The sequence below is a fragment of the Octopus sinensis genome, linkage group LG24, assembly GCF_006345805.1.
Source record: "Octopus sinensis linkage group LG24, ASM634580v1, whole genome shotgun sequence".
Taxonomy (NCBI): domain Eukaryota; kingdom Metazoa; phylum Mollusca; class Cephalopoda; order Octopoda; family Octopodidae; genus Octopus; species Octopus sinensis.
This window is the reverse complement of record NC_043020.1, coordinates 16715260-16737759: the sequence shown is the minus strand read 5'-3', so window position 1 is coordinate 16737759 and position 22500 is coordinate 16715260. Positions and strand designations below refer to the sequence as shown.

Below are 22500 nucleotides of genomic sequence, written 5' to 3'. Positions count from 1 at the left end.
TGATGAATGGTCCATAAATGTTTTTGTTTTAATTGCATCTTTTAAGAAAGTTATAACATACTCTTACTCTTTACTTGTTTCAGTCATTTGACTGCGGCCATGCTGGAGCACCACCTTTAGTCGAGCAAATCGACCCCAGGACTTATTCTTTGTAAGCCCAGTACTTATTCTATCGGTCTCTTTTGCTGAACTGCTAAGTTACGGGGACGTAAACACACCACCATCGGTTGTCAAGCGATGTTGGAGGGACAAACACAGACACACACACACACGCATATATATATATATACATATATACGACAGGCTTCTTTCAGTTTCCATCTACCAAATCCACTCACAAGGCTTTGGTCAGCCCGAGGCTATAGTAGAAGACACTTGCCCAAGGTGCCACGCAGTGGGACTGAACCCGGTTGGTTAGCAAGCTACTTATCACACAGCCACTCCTGCTACATAAGTACATTTCCAAACTCAATACCAATGTACCGTTGCTTTTCTGATAACTGATGATTTGGTACCTCTTTTAATCAGATATAATTATGTGAGAACATTAAAATTTTTTGGAAATAATTATTAAGTTTTGATAGTAAGTCTTCACAACACGTAGTAAGTGTGTCATGAAGGTGACCCCTCCTTCGCTAGATGCAGCAATATAAAATGTTGAAAATTAATACAATGTGGCAACTATCTAAGGGTCCTATTTTTGTGGACAGCAAGTTAATAAGCAACTTATCTTCACAGTGTACCAACATAAAAGAGGAAAATGTAAATATATGCCCACCATCACGATTGTTTCAAAAGAGGGTCTGGTGGGGCCCTAGTAGTTTGGAGGTGAGTGTAAGGCATTAGATTTCATTTTAAATAGTTGCACTGTCATATTAATACACTTAAAGGATTGGAAGAACATTTACACTGTTATATGTTTTGGTGAATATACACAGTATGTCTTGTAGGTTTAGTAAGGTTTAGTGCTGGATAGGTGATAACATGGCAGCAGGAATATACCCAGAATTATTATTACATGTGTTCTGTTAACCCAGCGAACTGGATAATCCAGTATGGGACTGGAATTAAGAGTGCCAGAAAATTAGTGGTGCACCTGCTTTAATAATACTATACAATGGAGAAGTTCTTAATCAGATCAGGTCGAAAATGTCGCTAGAAGCTAGGATCACCAAGCATAGATTGGCATATTTCGGTCATATTATGTGGAGAAAATCCCTGGAGAAGGACATCATGCTCGGAATGGTCAGTGGCAAGAGAGGAAGAGGCCGACCAAGAACCTGCTGGCTTGACACCATCAAGAATGATACCGGAATGGACATAGCCAATCTGAAAGAAGCGGCCCAGGATAGACCTCACTGGAGGACACTGATCCATCAAGTAACCGAGAGTCGACTTCGACTGAGCGGATAGATAGATAGATAGATAGACAAGTGTCTTCATTAAGTTTTAAAACCATGATATGAATCACCATCATCATTGTTTAATGTCTACCTTCCATGCTGGCATGGGTTAGATGGTTTGACAGGGACTGGCCAGACAGGAGCCTGCACCAGACTTTTGTGTTTCTTTTTGGGCATGGTTTTTACAGTTGGATGTCCTTCCTAACATCAACCACCCAGAAAACTGGACAGAGTACTTTTTATGTGGCACAAGCAAAGGTAAGGTCAGTTTTGGCATGGTTTTTACAGCTGGATGCTCTTCCAAATGCCGACTACTTTACAATGTGTAGTAGTCCAAATTACTCCATGAGCAGCATAGGGCCATGACTATTTCCCGCCAGTGGATGTGATATTGGGCTACCTCCTTGATTTTAGACCAAGAGAGATTGATTGTTTTCGCTTCATCTTTCAGACACCCTTTCCAGGTCTTCTTCAGGTTGCCAGCCTAACACTTGTCTTGCAATGTTGCATGGACGTAATACTGTGTTAGATATGTTAATGTAAGACATATAAAGATGTAGATAAAATGAATTAGTGAGTGCACAGTTTTGATTAATATTTAATACTTTGTCGACTTGCAATCTGTATCACAGCCAACTTATCTGGGCAGTAACAATGAATAAAAACAGATACATAATACAGAGTATATTTAAGTTGTTTTGTAGACAACCTTTCCAGTGCTGGTGACACAATAAATTGCACCTCATCCATGTTGTTAAGTGGTTGGTGATAGGAAGAAAACTCAGAAGTAAAAAACATGCAAAATAAAACAATGAAGTTAGCTGGCTTTTCTTGGCAAGTGTATGTGTCAGCTGACATAACACTGCAACAAGTGGCAAAAATTCTGTCACAACATGCCGACCCATGCCAGCTTGGGAAAGTAGATGTAAAATTGCTTTCAACTTTTGGCTCAAGGCCAGCAGTTCGGAGGAGGGATAAGTTGATTAAATTGACACCCAGTGCTCAACTGGTACTTATTTTATTGACCCTGAAAGAGTGAAAGGCAAAGCTGACCTTGGCAGAATTAGAACTCATAAAAATGGACAAAATGCTGCTAAACATTTTGCCTGGCATGCTAACAATTTGGCCAGCTTGCCACCAAAAGTAGATGTAAAATTATGATAATTCACAATGGTAATTGGTCTGAAGCATGTTAATGCATTCATATAAAGTAGATTAGTATTTCTTGTTTAAAGCTTAAACCTTTAACATTCATAATACTAATGGTACAAGATGTGGTCACGTCATCATTATAATTCAACATCCACCTTCCATGCTGGCATGGGTAAGATGGTTTGACAGGAGCTGGCAAGTCCTAAGAGTACACCAAGGTCTACTGTCTGTTTTGGCAAGGTCTCCATGGATGGATGCCCTTCTTAATGACAACTAATTTACAGAGTGTAATGGGTGGCTTTTATGTGGCACCAGCAGCAGTGAAGTCACCAAGCAACCTGCAAGACAAGGCCCCTCAACAAAGGGGCGAGTAGTATTGATGGAGGTGGCTTTGTGCCAGGCAATGGAAGGTTGGAGTATGAATACAGGGATAGAAACTGATATAAATTGTATAAAGTTAAGAAGTGCATCTTGTTTAAGGTTGTGTTCATTACACTAATTGTGTTAAAAATGTTGATATATTTATAGTTGATTGCTGCTTCTAGGCCAGAGTTTCCCAAAATACCTTTTAATAAAATTTAATAAAGATATATTCTACAAAAAAAAAAATGCTATTCACCATTTTCAAAATAAAGTTATATATTTCTTTTTTTTTTATATCAATAAATTCTTTCTTGAAAACAATTTTATTTTCATTCAATGTCCTATTAAAATTAGGGTGGAGGTGGTAGAGGGGTTGTTGCTAAAATATAGATATAGGTTCTGTTTGAACTACAGCACCTATCTAAGACTTGACCGATTTATTTGACAATGTTGGATATTTAATTTTTGATTCCATGTTATATAAAACATTTTCATTTGAGTCTAAATTTAATAAAAGAAATAGAAACATTTTCTGAATTTTATCAAATATGGGAAAAAATGCATAAAAATGCATGCACAAATATCTATCTGTCTGTCTGTTTATCTATCTATCTATCCATCCATCCATACATACATACATTTTCCAATAAAAGAAAATTAGGTTTGCAATAAGAGAAAATAAGATGGAAAAATCTGATACCATTTTGCCAAGGAGTTTCACACAACACAACAAAATCAACAATGTTGTGTTCCATTTCAAGCACTGTAATACTTTTTCCATTCATCACTGTAATACTAGGTGTACGTCCCACTTTGTCATAGGGCATTCCACCGGAGAAAATAATCAGTGGTTCACTGCAAATATATCAGAAAAAAAAAAAGCAATTATTTAAGCAGAAAGGTAGAAATAATTAAAACAAAACTATGTATAAAGCTTACCTATAAAGAGATATGCAAGTAATTTTTATTGAATGTATGCATGAAAATTTATATTATGTGATTGCACTTTTGGTCTTACTGTTCCACACTCACACATCCTTTTTACACCAAACTTGCAATGTAAACAGACATCATAAATTTGGTATTGTTTCTATTCTTTAAGTATTACATCTCATATTGCTTTCCCTTCTATTCAATAAAGAATATAAACCGAAACATTAGATACTCTTCTGTTCCTTTTATTAGCACATTATTTTCATTGTACATATTTTTGATTGTTGTTATTTTGTTTCATATTTCTAGCAAAACTCTTTATTTCATATTGCTCAAGTCCACTCAACTGGCAAAGATGATCAGCACCTGTAATTTGAAGGGCCAGCCATGTCACATTCTGAATCTCCTAGATAGCTACATTAAGGGTACGCATGTCTGTGGAGCACTCAGCCACTTGCACATTAATTTCATGAATAGGCTGTTCCATTGATTAGATCAACTGGAACCTGTACCTTTGTAGCTGACAGAGTGCCAGTACTGCTTCAAGTTGTTTAGTACTATGTCAGTCCTGACTGAGCAGACCTATGAGCAAAGGTATTCCATCTGTGAGCATCCTACTTTTTCCATATATGTAGGGAACCTAAGACAATATGCTCTTTCCTTGACAGATTTAGCATCTGATCACCTCAGTATGAAAAAAAGGAAATGACTAAGATGATAATGATAATCACAAGGACATAAGACAGAGTGGTTATGTAGCATAGACAGCAAAATATTGACTAGTCAGCAAATGAAAACTAAATTTTAGATAAATTTATTTATACCTAGTTAAAGATAACGAAGATGTGTTTATGTCTAATATAAACGTGTCAGCTTATTTCTGTGTTAAATATAGAATATAAGATGTAAACACCGAAGTTTGTTAGTTTTACAAAATCTGATGTGAAATATGAATGGCTTGACAGAAATATAGAAATTTAGAAGAGTATAGAGCAGTGATTCCCAATGTGGGGCATATGCTCCAATGTGAGGCTTGGGGAAAATTGTAGTGGGGCATGGGATCTGAAACTCTTTTCTTTTTTTAGTGGGACATAGGATTGTGAAAATCTTTTTTCACAGCAAATATACCACACCTATACTCAGCTTAGCTAGATCAGTTCCTCCAACCAAGTATATTGTATGAAGACAATGCTACAGTACAGAAGTACAGTGCTATTCTAATGCCCTTGTGTGGATAGCAGACTTGAAATTACAAAACGAGGTGATTTATGGCTGAAGCTAACAAAATTGTCTCTTCAAATCAAGGAAATTTATCATAATCACCAGGCACAAGGTTCTCATTAAAATGCTTCACTTTTTTTCCTTAGTCAGTTACTGGTAGATTCTTTTGTATTAAATAATTGTAATAAAATATTAAAAATAAAGTGGTTTTTTACCAACTACTTGTGGGTGATACATTTTTCTGAAAAGTTATAGTGGAGTCTGGGGGGAAAATAGGTTTGGGAAATACTGTTGTAGAGAATAAGAGCAGGAGTATAGAGAACTGAAACAGACCATTGATATAATACTGTCTTTTTCTCACTGCATGATTATTCTAAATTAGCTTTTTTCACATGCAATGCATGGCATTATATACTCTCTTTTACTCTTTTACTTGTTTCAGTCATTTGACTGCGGCCATGCTGGAGCACCGCCTTTAGTCGAGCAAATCGACCCCGGGACTTATTCTTTGTAAGCCCAGTACTTATTCTATCGGTCTCTTTTGCCGAACCGCTAAGTGACGGGGATGTAAACACACCAGCATCGGTTGTCAAGCAATGCTAGGGGGACAAACACAGACACACAAACACACACACACACATACATACATATATATATACATATATACGATGGTATTCTTTCAGTTTCCGTCTACCAAATCCACTCACAAGGCTTTGGTCGGCCCGGGGGCATAGCAGAAGACACTTGCCCAAGATGCCATGCAGTGGGACTAACCCCGGAACCATGTGGTTGGTTAGCAAGCTACTTACCACACAGCCACTCCTGCGCCTAACTTTGCTTTTCTGAAGACGTTTAATAATACTGAAACACAGAGTTGTCTTCTATACTTGCTGAAATGTTTGCATGGCCTCAACTAAGGAGAGAGACGTAGAACTGAGATGGCTTTGTGGATAAAGTACAAGACCACTTGCTCATGGATCTTAGATTATTCCATTGTTTTTGGGTAGAATACTATTCTACATTATCTCTCTCTGTTCCTCCTGTACGTCAGGAAAAGATCACCTAGTATGTTCTTTGAAACAGACTTGTGTCGTACCTAAGGAGTGGAGTAGGGGCTTTATTATTTATTTAATGCCAAGAACACCAGAATTAGGTTTTGCCTCTTAAAAACAAAAAAAAAATAAAAAAAATAAAAATAAAAGAAAGAACCAGTACTTCAGAAGTTAGTAGGGAGTTACGAGAATCCCATGATGGTTCTTGTTGTTTAGTACAATGCCAGCTCCGACTGAGCAGACCTATAAGCAAAGGTATTCCATCTGTGACCATCCCACCTTTTCCCCTATATGTAAGGAACCTAGCCCACATTATTCAACAAGCTCTTTTTTTGATAGAAACTTAGAAGCTAGTTCTTGAATGTTGAGTGGGCTTTGTAGAGGCACCCCACACTCTTGAAAGTCCCACAGGGAGATAATTATGCAATCATTCCTTCCATGCAATTTTTACACTAATTTTTCCATGTCAATGTGACGCTTCTGTTAATTTAGGATTTACGCTTAATTTTCTGCAGTTGTTTTTTTAAAGTCAGAGGATTTTCTTGAGATTAATGCAATGGCAGAGAATGTTTACCGAATTGGCCCAACCCAGAAAAATGAAAAACACTAAAGAATAAAGACAGACAACAAGCTGTGAGAATCGGTAACAATGAGATGGAAGACACTGAAGAATTTGTCTACTTCAGGGTGACAGTCAAGAAAGACAGAGGTGAAAGGAGGCTTTAAAGAAACAGAATATCCAAAACCTGGAGAGCATTCTACAATCTAACAAGGTATGGAGAAGCAAAGGTATATGCCACAAAATGAAGCTGAAGCTGTCCGAGACATTGGACCAACCAGTATTACTCTACAAATGTGAAAACTGGAAAGTGACAAAGATGGAAGGAAAAAAACCATAGACAGCTTCCACTTCATATGCTTAGGAAGAATACTTGACATCAAGTGGCTGCAAAGAGTCCAAAATGACACAATTGGGATGACAAAGAGCATCAACAGGATTAGTGATGAAATAAGATGCAAATGCTGGAACTAGATTGGACCTGTCTTCAGACAAGATCGGAAAAGTGATTGTATGGTGGAGCTAAAGTGGCAGTTGTACAACCTATCCATTATTGTTTATTCTCAGATCAGCTCTGATCAAGATCTTAAATATATGATAAAAGACATTCCAGAAGTGACCATTCCATCATTTTTTTAAATATCAGAAACTGTCCCTATGCTCCCTAGGGAGCATAGGGCCAGTTTCCCAGTTTCTCTGGTGTATATATTCCTCCCTGGATGGGATGCTAGTCTATTGCAGGAGTAATCATTTTTACCAGCTGAGTAAACTGGAGCAATATGAAATGAAGTGTTTTGCTCAAGAACACAATGCATTGCCTGGTTCAGGAATTGAAACCACAATCTTATGATCATGAGTCCAACACTCTAACACTGACCCATGTGCCTCTACACTGGACTAATCATCACCATCATCATTTAGTGTCTGTTGCCCTCGCTGGCATGAGATGGACGGTTTGACCACGGCTGGTAAGCTGGAAGGTTGCACCAGACTCCAGTCTGATTTGGCATGGTTTTCTACAACTGGAGCCCTTCCCAACACCAACCATTCTGAGAGTGTAATGGGTGCTTTTACGTGTCATCAGCATGGGTGCCATTTGTGCGACACCAGTATCTGCCATGACTGCAATTTTGCTTGGCTTGATGAGTCTTCACAAGCATGATCAGCCCTGATCAAGTAAATCTTAAATCTATGATGGACATTCAAGTTAAGTAACCACATGGGAATGGTTGCACTTGCCTGTTGTACAGACATGAATCAAGGACGTCCTTCCTACAACTAACAACTCAGGCTGTGTGTTTACAAGTTGTGGCATGAAATAAACAGACAAGCAAGGAGCTTGTCCATTGTCTTGGTGTCCATCTGTTGTTCTTTCAAGAAGCCAACTTAAAAGACAAAATGGTGAGAAGATTTCACTTGATAGCTGGGGCCTACATGGCCAAGACTGGCCAGAGACAGACAGTGTTGGAAGGAGTTCAGGGAGGGGTTCCTCTTTCAGGAGTGACAAAACTCTGGATAAGGATAAGAATGCAAAGCACTGTGGTTTGATTTATGTCACCTAGATTATCTGAAACAGGCAGAGTTATTCATTCAAAGGTAAGTTCACTGCAGTAGAGTTTACCACTGGGAGGAAAGGTTAGTGCCAGGAAGATTTCCCCAGAAAAAAACCCATGGTATCTCACCATTAATAGTTAAAACTATTTTATAAAAAACAAAAAACAAAAAAACAAAAACAAAAACAAAAATGGTGAATTGATGACAGTGAACTCTCCCTACAGTGAAATGACAGTAAATTTACCGGACATGGAGTTATTCCACATGTTTAGATGGGTGGAAGTGAGTAGGGGTGTGCACAACATAATTGTTGCAATAGTAAGATTTGAACTCAGGAACATGTGGTTTAGAAAATTAATCAGACAACCATAGTGTTTCTTGAAACAATAGTAATTACTCAGGCTCAAGTGTGGCTGTGTGGTAAAAAGTTTGCTCCTTCACAGCATGGTACCTTTCGAAAGTGTCTTCTACTACTGTCCTGGACCAACCAAAGCCTTGTGATTGGATTTGGCAGAGGGAAACTGAAAGCAGCCCATCATATATATACATGTGTGTATGTCTCTGTGTTTGTCCCTACACCACTGCTTTACAACCAGTGTTGGTTTGTTTACATCCCCTCTAATTTAGTTGGTTGGCAAAAAACCCCCAAAAAACTATTAGAATAAGTACCAGGCTTATAAAAGAAAATCCCCCCAAAACATAATAATAGGGTCAATTTGTTTAACTAAAGCCTTCAAGGTGGTGTCCCTAGCATAGCAGCAGTCTAATGACTGAAACATGTAAAGAAAAGATAAAAAGATATACATGACAATGGTAATTATAAAATGCATATGCAATAGCTGCAAACTGAAGCAATGTACTTGTTGCACCTAACAAATAAGCAAAAACAAATTTCACACACATTAACTGATGGAGATCGTCTGTCGCCTTCACAGACAAACATGAATGATAATCAGAGATCCTATCAGAACAGCAATCTATGTCTTTCTGCTTTTTTTCTTTTTTGTCCAAATAATTAAAAGATATAAAATAAACCAATAGAAAGTTTACTTCCGTTGTTTGGATGGCTCCCACTGGTTTTGAAAATTCTATGAGGAAGAATTATTTCTGGAATTATTTCTGGAATAAGGAATGGCATTTTACTTTACCAGAATCACTGCATAGATGTTAGATTCTAGTTTAGAACAACTATTTTATATTTAGTGGGGGTTTCAACATTTGTCTTCCTGTTAGCCTATGTATAGAACACAAAAACAGATTATCCACATTAAAATTATCTTCTAGAATAAAGGTTAATATAGTTGTTATTGATTTTTTTGTTTTCCATGCTAGGATGGATGGATGGTATTCATCTTCAGCATGGCATTTCTCTATCATAAAGCTGTGCTGATTTGCAGCAGAGAAAACAGACCTCATGTCATAGCTTAAATAAGCTACCATGTAAATGAGTGCATCACAACACATATTGTTAATACTAAATATGATATCTGTAAAATTGTTCACAATAAGACATTAAAAGAATACATGAAACTACTACCACTAGTACTACTAATAATAATGGTAAACAATAAAAGTATATTTTTAAAGGAAATATTAGGAATAAACTGAGTAAACATCCACTACTTAGAGAAAATGATAGAGAAAAATTATTGATTTTATACTAGTTCAGAAAAAGGGATTAGCTCAGAACTTCTCAGGCTTGAGAAGTAGAGGAATGGAGATCAAATTGGCTGCTTTCTACTTCAAAACATGGTGAATTAATCACAGAACATTGGATTTAAAACATCGTTGCCATTGGTGGTGGTTGTGATGGTAGTGGTAGTGGAGATAGAGGTGTTAGAGGTAGGGGCTGTGCAGTCTTTAAATATAGAAGCAGCTGCTTTCATGTTCTGCTCCACTCATGCAGGACTTAAGAGTTGCTACATGAGATACACTAAATGTTACTAGACAACATATATGATGTGGCCCCACCCACACGAGATATGCCACATGTGATACATCATATAACATATGCTACCACAGTAAGCAACAGGTTACTACATGAGCTATTTTATGACATGTTAACACAGGATGTGTTATACTACATGTGAGGCATTGTATGATGCTATTACACATTATATGAAATAAAGTGATGAGATGGCAGATTTGTAACCAGACTAGGCAAAATGTTCAGCAGTATTTCACTAAGGTGATAGTCATACAATAAAAATAGAAATATATGATCTTCATACATTCCTATTCTAGGTGTAGGAGTGGCTGTGTGGTAAGTAGCTAGCTTACCAACCACATGGTTCCGGGTTCAGTCCCACTGCGTGGCACCTTGGGCGAGTGTCTTCTACTATAGCCTCGGGCCAACCAAAGACTTGTGAGTGGATTTGGTAGACAGAAACTGAAAGAAGCCCATCATATATATGTATGTATGTGTATGTATATATATATATATATATATATATTGTGTGTGTGTGTACATGTGTGTATATGTTTGTGTGTCTGTGTTTGTCCCCTTCAAGATCGCTTGACAACCGATGGTGGTGTGTTTCATATTCTTCAAAGGGCCCACCACTCAGCAGCACTAATAAACTTTTGCATTTGTTTGTCGATGATTCAGATCACAGAACAATATGTAAGGACGGGTTCCATGTATGCACTTTTGACAATCTTTTTTTTTTTTTTACTTGTTTCAGTCATTTGACTGCGGCCATGCTGGAGCACCGCCTTTAGTCGAGCAAATCGCCCCCGGGACTTATTCTTTGTAAGCCCAGTACTTATTCTATCTGTCTCTTTTGCCGAACCACTAAGTGACGGGGACGTAAACACACCAGCATTGGTTGTCAAGCAATGCTAGGGGGACAAACACAGACACACAAACATACACACACACACACACATTATATATATATATATATATACACATATATAAGACAGGCTTCTTTCAGTTTCCGTCTACCAAATCCACTCACAAGGCATTGGTCGGCTCGGGGCTATAGCAGAAGACACGCCCAAGATGCCACGCAGTGGGACTGAACCCGGAACCATGTGGTTGGTAAGCAAGCTACTTACCACACAGCCACTCCTGCGCCTAAAAAATTCTTCTTCATTTTTGTTGTATGTTCAAGAACATAGGAGAGAAAAGATGCCAATGGAATAGGAACACATCTTTTATCTTCTACTTGTTTTAATCATTGGATTGCAGCCAGGTTGTAGCACCACCACGAAGGGTTTAGTTGGACAAATCAATCCCAGTACTATTTTTGCTGAAGCACTAAGTTACAGGGACATAAGCAAATCAACACCAGTTGTTAAGCAGTGGTGGGGGACGATCACAAATACACACACCTATATATAGATAATACACATATGCACACACACACACACAAAGGGCTTCATTACTCAATGACCTTATCACTTTGCTTCAGAAAGACTATCCGAGTAAAAGACACTTGCCCAAGGTGGCATGCAGTAGGACTGAACCTGGAACTATGTGGCTGAAAAGCAAACTTCTTATCACCCGGCTGCACTATTATAATTTGAACAAGTGTCTCAATGAGTTAAACTTCTCGCTTTTGTAAAACAGAAAATTAAAGCTTCACTTCTTTGATGGAAGACTTTTAGATGAAAACTGTTGGTTGATCAGAAAAATAAAATAATTTACTGATTTTTTTTTCTCCTTTTACCATTATTACAGGAACTACTGATTGACATATTTTGTTATTAGTTCTGAGCAATGTGATATTATCTTAAAGTCACTGAGCTATTAAATATTAGTGGAAAAAATAATTAATTGAAAAACAAAACAAAACAAAATAAAGAATAAAACATTTTGTTTTTTGGTAATTTTGATTTAATTTTCCATGTCAAACAGAAACAATTGAAGGTCCGTTACATAGAATTATTATTTTTCACAATCTAATATCTTAAATATTCTAGATTCTTTCACAACTTGATGGCAGATATCAAAGTTATTCTATCCTCAAAATAAAAATGGACAAAATGAAAAAAAAAAACAGAAAAAAAATTGTCCATTATTGTATAGTTTTATTTTATCAGATTTAATCAAAATGACCAGAATTTTACCAATTTCCATTTTAATAGAATTATTCTGTTTATTTATTTTATATTTTTGTCTTTTAAATTATGATTTCATTAAATGTTAGCCTGGTAGTTGTATCTTTTTTCTTTCTATTTGCTGTTCTAACAATATTTACAATAGAGGCCATAAACACATTCAAGTCATTCATTGCTCCATCTACTTACCTATCTATGTATCTATCCCTCTACCTATCTGTGTATCTGTTTGTCTGTCTGTCTGTCTATCTAATTATCACCTATCTGCCTTCTCTCTCTGTCTATCTATCTATCTAATTATCTGCTTGTCTGTCTCTATCTATCTAATTATCTACGTGTCTGCTTTCTCTGTCTGTCTATCTATCTAATTATCTACCTGTCTGTCTTCTGTCTCTCTATCTAATTATCTATCTGTCTGCTTGCATGCCTGCCTGCCTACCTACCTACCTACCTACCTACCTATCTATCTACCTACCTACCTATTTATCTATCTATCTATCAACCTACCTACCTACCTACCTATTTATCTATCTATCTATCTATCTATCTGCCTGCCTATCCATTTATCTAACTCTCCACCTATGTATCTATCTCTGCCTATGTAACTATCCATGTATGTATGTATGTATGTATTTTCTCTGTCTACGTATCTATCTATCTATCTATCTATCTACCTACCTACATACCTACCTATCCATCTATCCATCCATCCATCCATCCATCTACTTAGGTGTCTATCCACCTACCTATGTATTTGCCAATATAAAAATCAATCTAGGCAAAATACCTGAGATTCTGAGGAGAGCAGTAGTTGATACTTTTGACTCCAGTACTAGATTGCTATTTATTTTATTGACCCCAGAGGGAAGAAAAGCAAAGTTGATCTCAGTGGGATTTGAACTCAAATGAAAGGAGCCAGATAAAAATAGCACAAAGGATTTTTTCTGATGCTCTAACGATTCTTCCAGCTTGCTGCCTTTGCTTTTCAAGATATTAATGTTATGAGTGAGAGAGAGAGACAGAGAGAAGGGGAGATAAGTTAAAGAGGGAGAAGGAGTCAAGGAGATTACATCATCATCATCATCATCATCATCATCATCAAACATCTGTTTTCCATGCTGGCATGGGTAAGACAATTTGACAGGAACCGGCAAGTTGGCTTTGGCATGGTTTCTATGGCTGGATGTCCTTCCTAATGCCAACCACTTTACAGAGAATATTGGCTGGTTTTTATGTGGCACCAGTGGCAGGTAAGTCACCAAGTAACTAGCAGGACAAGACCCCTCAACTGCAGGGTGGGAAGTAGTATTGAGGGGCAGAGAAAGTGTCTTGCATCATAAGAGAAACATGGCTACTTCTGATGGGAGAGAAGGAGAGAAAGAGAGAGAGAGAGAGAGAAGGGAGATAAAGAAAAGAGAAAGGAAGAGAGGAGAAAAAGAGAGAGAGGAGAGAAAGAGGAGAAAAAGAGAGAAGAGAAAGAGGGGAGAGAAGAGAAAGAGAGAGGAGAAAAAGAGAGAGGAGAGAAAGAGAGAGGAAAGAGAGAGAAGAGAAAGAGAGAGGAGACAGAGAGAGGAGAGACAGAGAGAAGAGAAAGAGAGAGAAGAGAGAAAGAGAAAGCAGAGAGAAAAAGAGAGAGAGAGAAAAGAGAAAAAGAGAGAAGAGAGAGAAGAAAGAGAGAGAGAGAGAGGAGAGATAGAGATAAAGGAGAGATAAAGAGAGAGAGGAGAGAAAGATGATGTGATAGGGTTTGGGCAGGGGGCCGTACACATAAGTTTCAGGGATTGGTGAGGGTAAGTAGGTGGGTGACTTCACAAGATTTTGAAAGGAGGGTGAGAGCTAGAGGTGTGGTGGGGGAATGTAATAAGTGGGCCCTGAATGCAATAAGATGGTTTAGAAATATATATTTCTGAAAACAAATCAAAAACCAAAAAAAAAAAATCAACAAGAAACCATTTGGTAAAAAAGAAAGAACCTCTGTTAAGGTGGTGAGCTGGCAGAAACGTTAGCACGCCGGGCAAAATGCTTAGCAGTACTTCATCTGCCGGTACGTTCTGAGTTCAAATTCTGCTAAGGTCGACTTTGCCTTTCATCCTTTCAGGGTCGATAAATTAAGTACCAGTTATGCACTGGGGTCGATATAATCGACCTAATCCTTTTGTCTGTCTTTGTTTGTCCCCTCTGTGTGTAGCCCCTTGTGGGCAGTAAAGAAATAAGAAAGATCCTCTGTTTTCCATGCTGGCATGGATCGGATGGTTTGACTAGATTTGGTAATTTGGAGAGCTGTACCAGGTTCCAGTCAGTTTTTTGGCAAAGCTTCTACAACTGGATGCCTTTCCTAATGCCAACTGCTCCATAGAATGTACTGGGTGTCTTTTATATGTCACTGGCATGGGCACCTTTTATGCGTCACTGGCACAGGTGCCTTTTACCTGTCACTGGCACAGGTGCATTTTATGTGTCACCTGCATGGGTACCTTTTACATATTACCAACACTAGTCATGACCATGATTTCACTTAGCTTGACATGTCTTCCCAAGCACAGAAAATCACCAGAAGTCTTGATCACTTGTCATTGCTGCTGTGAGACTCAACAACCGAAGATCATGTGTTGTGTAAAATTGATTTAAAATAATAATAATGATAATTGCAGTGTGGAAGGTGTTTATAAGCCATTTAAGAAACACACAAAACCATTAGATTCACTTCAACATTTAAATTTAATTTGTCAAAATGTTTTCGTCGCTCCGAGACTGCAACCTGTTCAATGACAAAACTTTGTACTGCATCTGAGCAGGTCACGGTCTCAAAGCGACGAAAATATTTTGACAAATTAAATTTAAATGTTGAAGTGAATCTAACGGATTTTTGTGTGTTTCTTAAATGGCTTATAAACACCTTCCACGCTGCAATTGTTTTCGTTCCAGCACATGATCTCAGATCAAGTCACTCGCTATGCAAGTACATCTCCGTAAATAATAATAATAATAACGATAATGATAATAATAAAAAAAGAATAAAATAAAACCTTAAACTATGGAGGAATTTCTGAAATTGTATTTATAAGAATTCCTAATTCAAAAGGATGATAAAAGTTGTCTATCTGAAATAAGCTTCTAATAAGATCTGATAGTTCCAGAATTTCACCAGCTTAAGCTAAATATGATTTAAAGTTAGCAAAATTCTCTAAAGAAATATTTTATTTGTTTATTTATTGTAATGTAAGAGATAATGGTAAGAATGGCTATTAAAAACCATGTATCTGCATATGGCTGTATAATGTAGCAGCAGGCTGGCATGTTTTGCTTTTCTTTTTGGATAATAATATTATCGTCACATTTAATTTGTTAGTTGTGACTACGGTGGGGGGGATGGTGGAAGTGAAGTTAGTGGTAGAAGTAAGTGGTGGTGAAGAGATAGAGAAACAGAAATGATTACGGGGGGGGGGGTAGAAGGAATAGGTTGCAGTGGTAGGAGAAAGTAAGAGTTTAGTAATAAAAGTTTTTGGTGATGTGATGATGCGGAAGGTGTGAGAGTTAGAGAGAAAGGAGAGGATGACTGGGGAGAGAGATGTGCAAAGTAAGATAGAGACCAGGCAGGAAAACAAGACTATATATCTACAGGAGAGAGAGAAAAGGAGGAGATTTGGACAACGAAACCAAATTTAAAAAGGAAGACTTTTAGGTGTTATTTTAAGCAGAAAAATAATGTAGAATCTATTTCGAAATGTTATTTTTACATTAACAACGATTACGTATCAGTAACAATAGCAAACATATTGTGGAGGACATGTCTACACTGTACAATGTGGAAATAATGTATTGGTGTAGAGATGTGGTGGTCAAAGCAGACAGATTGCATGTTGTAGGCATGCAGCAGTCTGTATCCTAGTAATATAGTGTATAATGCCAGTATATACCATACAGCATATATATATTATATGTAAGTTAATCCAAACATGAAAACACAAAGGGAAAACACAACAATGTGAGGATGTGGAACAAGTATAGTGTTATTGGATGCTCAGGAAAGGAAAGAAAGAAGGAGGATATAATGTTTCGAGCAGAGCTCTTCATCAGAAATATAGAAAAAGGAAAGTTCCAAGGAGGGAAGACGGAGGAAAAAAAAAATCGCCAACGACACACACGCGGTCATATATATATATATATATATATATATATATATATATATATTATATATATAAGGAAAAACATTCGAGCGAGGTCATTGCCAGTGCCGCTGGACTGGCTCCTGTGCAGGTGGCACGTAAAAAACACCATTTGAGCGTGGCTGTTGCCGGTACTGCCTGACTGGCCCTCGTGCCGGTGGCACGTAAAAGCACCCACTACACTCTCAGAGTCATGACCACTATTACTTTGTCTCTCTCGGCTAAGTTACCCCTAAAAATATCAGCCAGAAGAAAGTATGATTCCCGCAAGTTCAGGTTAACACTAATATCACGGGACTAAACAACAGCCTCATCTTGAAATTGAATGTAACCTGATGGCATGTACAATGCTTTTGTGAATTGTTTTAGACTCTTATGTAATACATGTAGACTAGAGAACCTGATGCTGTCCTTGGCCTTACCATTTCCAATTTCCAAGTCAAACCATCTAACCCATACCAGCATGGAAAACAGATGTTAAGAGTTGATGATGATGATGAAACACATCATGTTTGCTGAGAACTGTTACACTTCATTCTTGACTCTATTTTAACACACACACACACACAAAGAAAAGAGAGAAACAAAAAGTGTCCTCCTATATCTTACATCCTGTATATTTCCAGAATCAAGACATAAAATAAATATTCTATTTATTTTTAATACTATTTACAATAACTCGTCTCTCTCTCTCTCTCTCTTATACAAAGATTTAACAAACAATCATTGCCGAGCTCAAGCTATTTGCCTCCAGCCTGTGTGTTCTATTTGTAAATATCTTCACTACTTATATGAATCATGTTATTACAACTGGATCCATTTATAAATATGGCAATATTTAAAAATGGAGCAGATATCTCAACAGTATATTCATCCTCTTGCTTAACATTCTACCATTCTAAAGTCTAAAGAAGCTTTTCTTTTTGACAGATAATATTACTTCAGCTTCTGTACTTGGTTCGCTTTACATAATATCATACCTGTGCATGTATGTATATGTGTGTGTGTATATACATATACACACACAGAGACAGACATATATGCATGTATGTGGTGTATATATATATATATATATATATATATACATATGTATATATGTGTTGTATATGTATATATATGTATGTGAATATATAAATTTATTTATGTATATGTGTATATGCATTCATGTATATATATATATATATATATATAATATATATATATATTATATATACATATATGCATATATGTGTGTATGTATACATATGTTTAGTCGACATAGAATTAAATCTTTTGTCAAAACATCAAGTTTTTCTGTTAGACTTTCATCATTCTGCTCCGCTTTATTGATTAACGCTAAAAGTTATCAAAATATTTTCTAGAATGTGTGTGTGTGAGAGAGAGAGAGGGGTGAGATGAAGGGGAATCTAGAGGAAGATGGAGGGGAAAGGGGAGATGGAGGGGAAGAAGAGAGAGGAGAGATATAGAGGAAAGAAAAATGATAAAGGAGTTACAGATATGGAAATTTGTTAAGTGATATATCTGAGAGAGAAGGCAGTGAGCTGGTAGAAACGTTAGCATGCTGGGCAAAATGCTTAGCAGTATTTCGTATGTCTTTACATTCTGAGTTTAAATTCCGCCAGGGTTGACTTTGCCTTTCATCCTTCCGGAGTCGATACATTAAGTGCCAGTTGTGTACTGGTGTTGATCTAATCAAGCTGGCAGCTGGCAGAAACGTTAGCACGCCAGGTGAAATGCTTAGCGGTATTTCGTTTGCTGTTACATTCTGAGTTCAAATTCCGCCGATGTCAACTTTGCCTTTCATCCTTTCGGGGTCGATAAATTAAGTACCAGTTATGCACTGGGGTTGATATAATCGACTTAATCTGTTTGTCCTCTCTGTGTTTAGCCCCTAATGGGTAGTAAAAAAATAGGTGTTGATCTAATCGACTGGCTCCCTCCCCCAAAATTTTGGGCCTTGTGCATAGAGTAAAAAAGGATATATCTGAGAGAGAGAGAGGAGAGAGTGTGAGAGCGAGAAGGGGAGAGTGGAGAATAATTAAGGTACTTCAAGCGGGATATCAAATACCTCATTTAGGGTAGGTACCTCACGCATGGTAACTGAGGATATCGAGAGTGTGTCAGTGGGAATATATTTGTTCCTTCCTGTATCTTTTAAAGTGATCATAATGTTGTAAGTTCGATTCCTGGTAGCACATAGTGTCTTTGAGCAAGACACTCTGTTTCTCGTTGCTCCAGTCCACTCAGCTGGCAAAAATGAGGAGTACTTTCATTTCAAAGGGCCAGCCTTGTCACATTCTGTGTCATACTGAATCTCCCTGAGAACAATGCTAAGGGCATGTGTGCCTGTGAAGTGCTCAGCCATTTGCGTGTTAAATTCATGAGTAGGCTGTTCATAAGTGACAGAGTGCTGATCTAAGTCTTTCAACAAGACAACCATCATTATTCTCTCTTTACTCTCTTTACTCTTTTACTTGTTTCAGTCATTTGACTGCGGCCATGCTGGAGCACCGCCTTTAATCGAGCAACTCATTCTTTGTAAGCCCAGTACTTATTCTATCGGTCTCTTTTGCCGAACCGCTAAGTAACGGAGACATAAGCACACCAGCATCAGTTGTCAAGCAATGCTAGGGGGACAAACACAGACACACACACGCATATATATATATATACATATACATATATACGACGGGCTTCTTTCAGTTTCCGTCTACCAAATCCACTCACAAGGCTTTGGTCGGCCCGAGGCTATAGTTGAAGACACTTGCCCAAGGGGCCACGCAGTGGGACTGAACCCGGAACCATGTGGTTGGTAAACAAGCTACTTACCACACAGCCACTCCTGCGCCTATGTGTCCAACTAAATGCAAATGAAGTGAAGATTACTTTGGGGGAAGACGTAATTGGTTTTTCCTTGATTTGGATGAGGAATTTAATCAACTGAGCTACTTGTTCACTGAATCAGTGCTTATGTGGTTGAGTATTCCACAGACATATGTACCCTTAATGTAAATCTCAGGTAGATTCAGCATGACACTGTGTGTGACAAGGCTATAATTTGATTACAGGTACAATGTATCTGACAAGCTTGTACATAGTTTCAATCAAGCAAATTTCTCTCCCAAGGCTTGGGTTGACCTGAAACTGTGTTAAAAGTCTCTGGCCTAAGAATGCAATGCAGGGAGACTGAACCTGGGACCTCTTGATTGCAAAGCAAACTTCTTAATGATTTAGCTATGCTGCATCTAATTGGGATTGCAGAGTGGTTGGTGTTAGGAAGGGCATCCGGCTGTAAAATCCCTGCCAAAACAGACACAGTAGCCTAGGGTTGTTTTTCTACCTGGCTGGCTCCTGTCAACTGTCCTACCCATGCATGCATGGAAGATGGATGTTAATGATGATGATGATGATTAAAAGCAGTTGCAAACAGTAGAAGCACTGCAAAAGTGATAAATGTTTCACTAGTCTGAAGTGCATAGTTCAATTCCTATAATAACAATCCCTACCTTCACACAACAGTTGAAGTTTCCTGGTATCATTACATGAAGAGGAAGTCTTCAGACAAGAAACAATAGAAATCAATAAGAAGCTAAGCTTGTTCAAAGAATATATTTCTATTCATTGAATGTAATTGTATAATTGTAGCTATCATGAAGATATAAACAGATTGTAGGGAGAAGAAGACAAAATTCATGTGGAACTTGAGCCTTTTGCAAGAAGATATAGAAGTAAGGTGTAGGCATGGCTGTGTGGTAAGAGGCTTGCTTTCCAACCACATAGTTCTGGGTTTTTACCTTGGGCAAGTATCTTCTACTATACCCTTCGACTGACCAAAGCCTTGTGAGTGGATTTGGCAGACAGAAACTGAAAGAAGCCCATTGTGTCTGTGTTTGTCCTCTACCACAGCTTGACAACTGGTGTTGGTGTGTTTACATCCTCATATCTTAGTGGTTTGGCAAAAGAGACCGATAGAATAAGTACCAAACTTTAAAAAAAAAGATAAGGATTGGGGCAGATCCATTTGAATACAAATTCTTCAAGGCAATGCCCAAGAATGGCCAGTCTAATGACTGAATCAAGTAAATGATAAACAGTAAAAAAAGAACCCCAACAAAGTCCCATATGGGATGTGACCCCTTTTTCCTTGAAAAAAAAAAAAAAAAGTAAAATTATATAAAAGCGAGTTCCTAGTCAGATTTGACCATTCCTCTGTAATTAATTTCCAGTTTTTTGTTTCAATAAAATTTCCTTTTGACTAGAAAATGATTTTGTTGGACTGAGACACTCAACAAAAATATTAATCACAGTTCAATGAAGATCGGCTTAAAACAGCATCATCTTGGTTTTTGTTTCTGATGTACATGACGGATTCCATTGGTGTATGAGGGATTTAAGAAGAGCATGAAGGCTAACAGCAAGGGGGAAGAAGAAGAAGAAGAAGAAGAAGAAGGAGGAGAAGAAGAACCAGAAGAAGAAGAAGAAGAAAAAGAAGAAGAAGAAGAAAAAGAAGAAGAAGAAGAAAAAGAAGAAGAAGAAGAAAAAAAAGAAAAAGAAAAAGAAGAAAAAAGAAGAAAAAGAAAAAGAAGGAGAGAGAGAAAGAAACTAAATGGTATTTGATCAAAGATAAAAAAAAAAAAACAATGCGGTTTGGGTAACTCCTCAAAAAATGCCAGGCTTGGAAGAAGAGAAGAGTTAGAAGTTGGAAAGGAATTTGTTAGTTGTAACAATGGATGAAAGATATTCTCATCAAGAGACAATATTTCAGAAGTGATCTTAATACCCACATCAAAGACATCAAAGATAATAATGATGATGATGGTCATCATCGTTACCATCATCATATCTGTAAAATTGTATTATTTGGTTTTCAGACAGTATTACTTCGACTGAATGGATTGAAGTAATTCTCTGCAAGTTCCTGGCTAATATTCTCTCTGTTTCTCATACACACACACACACACACACACATATATAGACAAATCAAACATAAAACAAAAACCAGGAAAAAATCAACAAAAGTCAATTAGATGTACACAGTGAATATATTAGAATGACATTCGGTGAAAGTTTTAGATGATAAAATAGGAGTGGAAACAATGTTTCGAGCACGACTCTTTGTCGGATACAGGGAAAAGTCCAGAGAAGAGGAAAAGAGGAAGGAGCAGATAGTCTGAGGAAAGTATGTGTATTGTTACATATACATGTATGTATGTGTATATGTATGTATGTATGTATATCTGTTTATCTATCTAATATATAACCTCTCTCTGTTTATATATATATATATACTATTTTACTTGTTTCAGTCATTTGACTGAGGCCATGCTGGAGCACTGCCTTTAGTCGAGCAAATCGACCCCAGAACTTATTCCTCGTAAGCCTAGTACTTATTCTATTGGTCTCTTTTACCGAACCGCTAAGTTACGGGGACGTAAACGCACCAAAATCGGTTGTCAAGCGATGTTGGGTGGTACAAACACAGGCACACAAACACATACATACATACGACGGGCTCCTTTCAGTTTCCGCCTACCAAATCCACTCACAAGGCTTTGGTCAGCCTGAGGCTATAGTACAAGACCCTTTCCAAAGTGCCACGTAGTGGGACTGAACCCGGAACCATGTGGTTGGTAAGCAAGCTACTTACCACACAGCCACTCCTGCGCCTATATATACATATATATATATATATATATATATATATATAAAATCACATTACTGTATTGACCTGACTTTAGGATGCTGTTATACAGACAGCACTGGTTACAAGTGCTTCCTCACATGATTATAGCTTTTGAACGATGTCACCCCACTGGCTATGTGCTCAGGTCAACGTGCCCTGTCTGAACAGGATGTCAATTTGTCACAGAGCTACCCATTTATGGTTGAGTGAACTGGAGCAATGAGAAATGAAGTGCTCTACTCAAGAACACAATGCAGCACCAAAATGGGAATCAAAACGACAATCTCACAACCATAAATGCAACACACACACACGCACAGTCGTGGCAAAATGTTTGGAACATAGGTAT

At 37.6% G+C, this 22500-nt stretch overlaps 1 protein-coding gene across 1 annotated transcript in view; it reads right to left on the bottom strand.

The window, feature by feature from the left end:
• The window catches only part of LOC115224093 (syntaxin-binding protein 5), a 370435-nt gene that overhangs the window by 164516 nt on the left and 183419 nt on the right, over nucleotides 1-22500 (bottom strand). The window contains exon 9 of the mRNA XM_036513088.1: nucleotides 3619-3773. Within this exon, the coding sequence (XP_036368981.1) occupies nucleotides 3619-3773 (155 nt within the window). The remainder of the gene's footprint in view (nucleotides 1-3618; nucleotides 3774-22500) is intronic.